At 39.8% G+C, this 9,521-nt stretch overlaps 1 protein-coding gene across 1 annotated transcript in view; it reads right to left on the bottom strand.

The window, feature by feature from the left end:
• The window catches only part of SLC44A5 (solute carrier family 44 member 5), a 212,903-nt gene extending 203,699 nt beyond the window's left edge, over positions 1–9,204 (bottom strand). The window contains exon 1 of the mRNA XM_015414270.1: positions 9,143–9,204. Coding sequence (XP_015269756.1) covers positions 9,143–9,176 — 34 coding nt within the window. The 5' untranslated portion in view covers positions 9,177–9,204. The remainder of the gene's footprint in view (positions 1–9,142) is intronic.
• Between the last annotated feature and the right edge of the window lie 317 nt (positions 9,205–9,521).

Below are 9,521 nucleotides of genomic sequence, written 5' to 3'. Positions count from 1 at the left end.
TTTTTGGGAAACATTCATTTTAGAGTGCTATAGCACTATGACACAACACCAAAACAGCAACCCCATTGGAATGCCTGGACTCCACTGGGATACATGAGATGGCTGCATCTGCCATCTGGAAACAAGTACCTCATTGGACTGCAGGCTTTGGCAGGAAATCAGGACATCAGTGATTGGTGTGACAGATGTTGCTAACTCTTCCATGCCTACTGTGAGTCAGGGGAAGGTGATGGGTTGTCAGGTTGCCAGCTGGGGAGAAGATGCTCATTGGACAACAGGTTTAGGTGGGAGATCGGGGCATCAGTGATTGGTGAGACAGATGTTGCTGACCCAGCCTGATGTGCATCCATCCATGCCAAGAGGCGATTGGCTGGAAAGTGACTGGCACAGAGCTGGATCAGGTATAAAGGGCAGGGAGACAAACCCCTTATATTTGTGGGCTGAAGTTGGTGAGTGGTAGGCTTGTCAGGTTAGAGTAGTTTTGTGTGACTGTGTGAGGCTACTGATCTGTTAGTCATGGTTTCCATAACTACCTTGTTGCAACTGATCCTGGAGGTGTTGCAGATGATGAGGTGCTTATGCACTTACTTCATCTCTCTAAAAGGAGGAGGAGGGGAAGAACTGACATGCCTGTCTTGAGCCATGCACCCTCCAGGTACAATCGGAGGGCATCTATCAGGGCATCGGCACCTATCATTGCTGCCCATACAGTCCCTCGACATTGGTGGGTAAAACAGAGGAGTGAGGACTGGTGGAACAACACTGTGATGGGCACATGGATCAATAAAGAGAGCCAGTTTGGTGTAGTGGTTAAGTGCGCGGACTCTAATCTGGGAGAACCAGGTTTGATTCCCACTCCTCCACTTGCACCTGGCAGGATGACCTTGGGCAAGCCATAGTTCTGATAAGAGCTGTTCTTGAAAAAAGAGCAGTTTCTGTCAAGAGCTCTCTCAGCCCCACCTACCTCACAGGGTGTCTGTTGTGGGGAGGGGAAGGGAAAGGAGTTTGTAAGCCGCTCTGAGACATCTTTGGGTAGTGAAGGATGGGGTATAAATCCAATCTCTCTCTTCTCTTCTTCTAAAGACTGGCTGAAGAATTTCTCGATGTCTAGGGCAGCCTTTTTTGAACTAGCTGATTCCCTGAGGCACCGTCTGGAGTGGCAGAACACTCACAGTAGGATATCCATTCCAATGGAAAAAAGACTGGCCATCACCCTATGGTACCTGGCCAAACAAGAAGTATTCAGGGAACTCAGACATCAGTTTGGTGTGGGCCTGTCAACTGCATTCCTTATTGTGAAGGAGGTGATTCTTGAGGAGCTCTTCAACAAGAAGGTCTGCCTTGGAAATAAGCATAATTTCTTTGGGATTAATGCAGAGCTTCCTGGATTCTGTCATCCCCCCACAATGCAAGGACTCACAGTGGGCATGGGAGGGTTAGCAACATCCGTCACACCAATCACTGATGCCTGATTTCCTGCCAAAGCCTGCAGTCCAATGAGGTACTTGTTTCCAGGTGGGAGATGTAGCCATCTCATGTATCCCAGTGGAGTCCAGGCATTCCAATGGGGTTGCTGTTTTGGTGTTGTGTTATAGCACCATAGCACTCTAAAATGAACGTTTAAAAAAAAAAAAAGGACGGAGATCGCCCGTGCAGGCGAAAAAGGACAGGAAAACAAAGCAGCACAGGAGGAAGCACTACGGGGCATTTTACACAGCACCCCCGAAGCACTTCAGAAACGGTATAGAAAAGTGGAGATCGCTTGGAAGCAGTTTGCAGGTAAAACGGTTCAGCCACATTTCCTGAATGGGTCAGAAATGTTTCTGTCTGAAAGTGAAAATATATTCCGGTAGGGAACCGTTACTAAAACAGTTCTGTCTGAAATGTCAGACCAGAAACCATTAGGGAACAGTTCCTGAACCGGAATATATCGGCTGTCTGAAATTTCCGTGTGAAAGAAGGATTTTTTTAAAATAAGAAGTTTGGCCAGCAAAAAGGGGGGGAAAGTTAATGCTTTCGTTTTAAAACCCTGACAACAAAAGGAAATTATCCAGCATGTTTTAAAACATAAGGTCAAAAATTAATAAAAATATACGTGTAACCTGAAACAATTTAATGCTACCGTAGCTTCTTCTGAGATTTTACAGTCTTCTAGGAATCACTGTTATCATGACACATTAGTTATGATTACAACAGCCTTTTTATTATAGTTGATTCATCGTTGATGTCCAATTTTATAAAAAGCCGATGAAATACCATGGTGTTGAAAATAATCAAATTTTATCACAGATAAAAGGTAGGCTAGTACATAGCAGGTGCAAAAAAATTGACTGGTTGGTCACTGTATAAGACAGGATGCTGGACTAATCCAGCAGGGCTCTTCTTATGTTCTTATTAAAAAGCTGTGTACCTTCAATTTATTTTTCTAAAACTATTCTAGGTTCCAATATGCCATTGCCTGTTTGACCTAATTTTTTTGAAATATTCTGTGGAAAATAAGGTTCCATAACCTTTTCTCATAATTGTATGCTTATGTCCCAGAGAAATCACATTTTTATCTTAGCTATAGCACCCACCATGTTTCCTGCAACCAGCTTGTTGCCACACCTCCTGATCCCTTCCACACTTCTTCCATCTTTCTTTTCAAGTTGCCTTCTGTTTGTCCTATTTTCACTCCATTCATTTACTCTCCTTTCCCCCCTCTTCCATGTCACTTTTCACATGCATCTTTTTTGCCCCTCTTCCTTTCTTGATTTCTCTGTTCTTAACCCCTACGTCTTCTCCAGCTAGTTTTGAGGTGTGTGAAACATAAGGATGTGGTGTTAGCAGGATTCCCAATAACCTGGAGAAAAAAATGTTCTGTCCCTGTAAATAGTGGCTTAATGTGGAGAAATAGGCAGGTGTTCATGGTATGGAAGTAAATTATATTACCAGGTAAATAATTTCCTATTAAACCTCAGTTAAAGAGCCAGGATATTTTTTCTCCGGGATGCTGGCAACCCTAGGTATTAGGGATGGGGCTGACAGCAGGAAATAAAGCAAAACTCCAGCTGCTAAGTCTGATCAGTAGGTCCAGTTTAAAGAGTAACAGGCATCTAAGTGTGGAGCTTGGCTCCATTTGTTTCCATTAGGAGAATGTGCTTCCTTGAAACTATTTTGACACAACAACAGCTCTGTCATCAGCAAAAATGAAGAGAGGAAGAACCCTCACTATGAAAAGTTAAAATAAATAGAAGAGCCGAAGGTATGAGGAAAGAGAAGGAGGAGGATAAGGGAGAGCTTATATTACCGAGTCTCAGCCAAAGATACCTACCCACCCTCTTACTACCTGCCATAGCCAGAATATTTTCCAACATCCCAAATCTAGAATATCTTCATCCCAAATAACATCCTTTGTACAGAGGCTTATGGATTTCCCCCCTCCCCCATGACCCCACTGGTATACCCAGCATCAGAGGGAAGCCTGTTACTGGCATTTACAGGCACCCTCATCTCTAAACTACCCAGGTCCCCCAAAGTATTTTCTGAGTCTGTGGGTAGTCCTGAAAGGGACATACATATGATCATGGGAGTTTGCCAAAAATATGGACCCTTGAGGTTGTGGGAACAGTTCATCTGTCTCTTCTACAAACAATCTGCCCCTCCCCAGGTAAATATCAGAGTTCTCAGCATTCCAGCACATCCCAATATGGAAATACCAGAGTTCTCAGCATTCCAGCACATCCCAATATGGAAACCTTCTTCCTCTGAAAGCTCCTCTGTATCTTTGATATGTACATTTATTTGCAAAACACCTACTTTTTCCTTTATGGCCCCTTTCCTGGGACAAATTTCCTTTAAAGTATAAACATTCCTCTGGAAAGCAGATTTATCATCCTCTTCCTGGGCTATTCTCTGGGTTACCAAAAAGATATTAACGTTGAGTTAAGATAGTAAGATACATGAACAAGATATATCCACTAGGGTGCCATCACACTTTTTTGATCAGAGTTTGGGAAACCTCTCAGTCCTTTGATCAGGCCCATAATCCTGCCCCGCAGGAAACCTCCTCTAATCTATAAATCAGCTGCCCAGCCACATCTCTGTGTGTCTCTCCTGGGTGCCTACTGACAGGTCACCCCCAAACTTCATTTGGGCCACTTTCCATCATCACAGCCTCTGCTCCATGGATTTCTGCGCATCTGAAATGGTAATTATAACCCTCAACAACCTCCTATCATTCTTACTCACATCTGTATTTCCATTACTTGAGCGTATGTTGTAATGTGTGTTTTATTTCTGTATGTCTGCATTTTATTAGGATTTCTTCTTTTAATAAAAACAGCCCTTTTGGTTAAGCCACTAACTGTTTCATTTCTGAGAGTTTCTCTAAGGGAAAGATCCCCGTAAACACTGGTAGCCCAGTCTTGCTAAGTACCACACCTCTCCCTAAGCTCCTCTGCCTTGCTAATTCCCCACAATTAAAAGCAGCAAGTTTTAATCAAAACTGGTTGGGGTAACACCCCACCCAGTCAACTGGATTCCCCAATCACGAGTCGCTTGTCATGCAAAAGGAGAGAATCTAAAACAAGTATTGGGTGATCTACTTGCACCAGTGGCAGATTTGAAAACAGAACATCTTCAAAGCGAAATAAATGTGGTCTACAGATCATATCCAGAATATATTAAGAAAAATAATCTGCCTGGAGAAATAGTGGTTAGATTCTCAAAAAGACATGTGAGGGACCAAATCTTGAAAATAACATCAGGAATACCCAAGAAAATCAACGGTAACACCATATGGATACTAAAAGACATTCCATTTGAAATTAGAAAGAAGAGGAAGAAATTCAAAGACTTGGCATTGTTTCTACAAACAAACAACATACAGTACAAATGGTTGGTTCCCGAAGGCCTACTCTTCAGAAAAAATGGGGAAAAAGAAAGAATTGACTCTGTTAAGAAAGCAAATGAGTTCTTGAAGCAGCAACTGGGAAGGTCCAGAGAAGACGACAAAGATGATGACCAGGATAAATAAAGCAGTGAAAACTCTTATTCGACTACTGAAAAAGACTCTGATTCAGAGTTAGGGGCTGCGGCCCCCAAAAGAGATTATGATTTGAGGAAAAGAAATGCTAAGAAATGAGATGCTGAGGAACTCTGAATTCCACCTTTAAGAAGCTACGTTTAAGTTTGATGCTTTTGTGATTGCCTTAAACAGTAATTGATATCGGCTTTGGGGAATATTGGCTAGATTTAAACATTCAAGCTCATTGTATTAATAATAGATGAGATTAATCATTTTATAAATTTATGTAATGATCTTCACTACTTGGATTTTTAGTGGTTAACTTTCCTTTCTCCTGTAGATATTAGATTCCCTTTCCTATTTTCTTTGTAGTTTATAGAAAAGCAATAAAAAATCCTCTTTGGGGGGCCAAAAAAAAAGAGTCACTTGTCATGCAAAAGAGATGCAGATAATGATTAAGGCCACATATCACAATTTATTTACATTGGATAAATATAAGTAAGCTTCAGCAATTACCTATCACTGTTACCTTTGAGTATTTTGGAATTTTACAAAAACTGGAATCTTCCATATCCCCCCTGAACATTTTGTTCAATTGAGTTAGTTTAAAAGTAAGTAGGCAGAAGGGTTGGGGATCAGGGCTTCAGTGGCAGCTTTTTGGGGTGGTATTTGGAATCATTTCACAAAATCCCCTAAAGTGCCCACAGGTGATGAACTGAATCTCAAACTTCTGGTATAATGAGGGGGGAAAGTGCACTAACCCTTCAGTTTTGTTGACCCTCGACCACTTGGTCATATCCTCAAGACACTGGCCTAAGACCTTCACAGCTGCTTTTGGAGGCTTAGATGGTGATATACAAAGTGGAGTGTCACCCACACATTGGTGACAGCCCACTCCAAAGCTCCTGAGGATCTCAGCCAAAGGTTTTACATACAGATTAAAGAGCACTGGGGCACCCCAGACATCAGGTCTCAACTAGCTTGTTCTCCATTTCCTATGGAAATGCTTTGCTTCCTGCCAGCAAAAAATGAATGAAATCAACAGAGGACTGTCCTTTTAATCCCAAACAATGATTGCAGGCAATCAATCCACCAAAGTATCATGGTTGCCCTATGAAACGCTGCTGATAGGTCTTGAAATATCAGCTGCGGTTGACTACCCTTATCGAACCGTAGCCAATAGTGCTGTTTCACTCCAAAAGAATCAGTCTGCAATCAGATTGAAATGGGTTAAGAAATGCATCCAGTTGCTTTGCCACAACCTGCTCAAACACCTTGATAAAAAAGGAGAGACTGGACATATGTTTAAAATTGCCCACATCTCTTATCTAAAAATGGTTCCTTAAAATCTAATTACAGGGGTTTTTTCAGTTGTGAAGAACACTTCCCTTGAAAGAGGAACATAAGAATAATCTTCCCAATCAATTAGTTAATTAAGGGGTGGGTGAGGATGCTATGTGGTATAGAGCATTAAAGTAGTCCCAGTTCAATTGTTGTCTGGGGGGTGGCACCCCCACCCCTGTACTTAACGACCCTGGAGGGAATTTTCTGTATTGAAAAGCAGGATAGAAATCAAATATTTAAATAAATACTAAGGATATGCTCTAGTTCAAACAAAGCAGAGAAAGTATAGATGTTGCAGTGGAATACAGGAATGCAGGAAGAATGATATGACAGCTAATTCCTTTCAGAGAATGGATAATAATGTTATTCAGTGAAATCAGCAACACTGCACTTAAATCCTTTTTCTGGGTGAAAGGATTGTGTGCACCCATCTCTGACAGGTAATCAAAGGAATTCAGTGAACTTCTTCCTGCTTTGGAAAAATGAGTTTAACTCAACAAACTTTGTCCTCATACTTCATATCAGAAAATATGTATAATACACACAAGCTTTGTTCTGCAAGCTCAGAAAGGTAACCCTTGTCTTCGTACTGTAGCAAAGATGTTTTCTTCCACTCCAATAACCAGCAAAAACATCTTTTTGCCAAGTAAGAACTTCAGTAGTTAATAGCTTTGGAACAGATGTGTGTGATAAAACTGCTGGCTGCTACAGAACAGAAATTACCTTGTCACAGAGAAATCATTCAGACCCAACAGCAGGTTCAGAAGGTAAATGTAAAGCAGATTCAATACACAATAAAGTCAGCTATACTCTGCAGTTTTGCACTAAGCAGAAGTCCTTCGTTAGACTCTTTTCCTACTTGTACTGTTTATGAGAACATTTTCTGTAGTTCCCAAAGCTGAGGGGAAAGTGCACAGAATAAATTCCAAGATTTTAATGGACATGCCTAAAGACATATTGTATTTTATCCCTAGCCAGTCCTAGAAACTCATGACTATTTATGACTATCCAACCAGAGAATCACACCCTACTCAACAGGAATGAATGCTTGTAGGTTTGCAGTGGTACATCCAGATGTGACCATTTGCATTTGCTGCCCTTTCAGAAACAGGTTATATGCTTTTTGCATTTTTAAGGATGGTATTAAGCCAAGGTTGAAAAATGCACTGCATTAAGGTCATTATCTTCCTCAAGCATATTCTTTTATGCCGCCCTACATAATGCTGCAGTATCATTAACAGCAGCAATTTCCCAAATGCTTAGGATGTCTACATAAAACAGAATGGCTGATAATGTAGCCAGTGGGGCCAAGACATATGCATACAAAAAGCATTCTACTTCCTGTAATGACTCCAGTCCAATTAGCAATACAGATTTTGTAATAATTGCCTTCAAATTTAGTATACACAGTACACCTCCATCGCTATCGTATTGTGTATAAAATGGAAGAGCCATGCATTTTTTAGATCAGATGAGAAAGAAACAATATATAAACTGCTCCGTACACTGGTCTCTTATTAAAATGGAGACTTTTTTCCTTCTTTAACAAGCAAAAAATGGGCAAGTTAGAAAGAACAGCAGTCACTTTAGACAGTAAAACACTTCATCACTCAAAACTCCAGTGTCGTGTCAGTGACTCTGATTACTATAGCAAAAAAGATAGCTCTAGAATCATAGAGTTGGAAGGGACCTCCAGGGCCATCTAGTCCAACCCCCTGCATAAGGCATCTCTAGTACTGCTCATGCTATTTTCTATCTTCTAAGTTTAAACAACATAGAGCTACCAAACTATGACAGCACTTGATAGTTTCCATATGGAAGATTAGCATGCTCAAAGGGAAAAAAAATATTAACAAAGTTGTGATTAACAATAGAACACTGCAATGCTACTAGAAATTTCTTGAAGCACATACTGAAACATTAACTGATTTTAATATCATTGTTTTACTTGGCACAACATTTAATTTTCAGATTTTGACAGGTGGTGTATTCCAATCAAAAACAAGAATTACACACAAATTCTTATGTCCCTTTTTTCCTCAAAATGTTCACTAAATTTGCCCAAAGTCTCCTAAGAAACATTTAACCTTTTTGTGTGTAAAGACACTAGTTCAGAAATCTGCAGTATAACTGATATATTATAAAAAATGAAAGCAAAACATTTTTAAAGAAAATTCAAAATCCCAGGAGATTGGAAGGTATGGTATTGTACTACTAACACAAAATTATCATCACTTCCAATCTAAGCAGAATTACACCCTTCTATTGACCTCAATAGACTCATAAGTGTATACTTAAGATGGCACCATAAATACAAGTATCAATTTTGCTTAAACATTAAGCAAAAAATCTTAAACATATTTACTTTAAAGTAAATTCTCCCTTAGTCAAAACAACTTACTTCTGAGGAACATTAGCTACATTTAGGCTATAAAGCTGCATACCTGCATACATTTAAAATCAATGTGACTTACCTGTTTAACTATAGGGGGAAAGGAGCAAAAATATACTGATTCACCAAAAATTTTCAAAACCTGTTTGAAAAACTTCATATATCAGTTCCAATGCTAAATAATAAACATATTTTAGAGGCCAATTTGAAAGTTAAAATACTAATTAATTTTATTTATTTGAATCTGATCTCAAATTTTTACAGCAGCACTGTTTCATCTAGAAAAAAGTGGTTTGTAGATAACTGTGGGACCAAAAATACACTAATATTGAAGAAAGAGAGCTGCAGAGAGGTTGTGGCATTTCTGTAGTAGTTTATAACAGAAAAAAAAAACCTACCATTTTTTGCAGAGTAAAGTTTTTCCTCAGCCATATTCCTGCTTCCTGATCACTCTAGCAAGTTATAACTACAAGTAGCTTTTCAGGAAGAACATTTTGCACAGTGAGCTTATGTTCACAAAATACTATTTAAACAGGTTTAAAAATAAAGCTGAATGAATGGCATAAGCTTATCCAGTAAGAACTAAACTAGCCACGGGGGCAGGATTTTCTGCTAATAGAAAAATGATATTGCCCAGTGCCCGCATACTCCTGAAACAGCTGGTGCTATAAATGTCACAGAAATATGAATCACTCCCATGAAGAAACCACCTCTCTCAAAAAGAAGTAGACATACATACACAACAGTGTGTTTAGCAATAACAGTGACTAGTAAATT

The sequence above is a fragment of the Gekko japonicus genome, unplaced genomic scaffold (assembly GCF_001447785.1).
Source record: "Gekko japonicus isolate JY-2015 unplaced genomic scaffold, Gekko_japonicus_V1.1 scaffold30, whole genome shotgun sequence".
Taxonomy (NCBI): domain Eukaryota; kingdom Metazoa; phylum Chordata; class Lepidosauria; order Squamata; family Gekkonidae; genus Gekko; species Gekko japonicus.
Note: the sequence above shows the minus strand (reverse complement) of the source record. Positions and strands in the feature narration are given on the sequence as shown.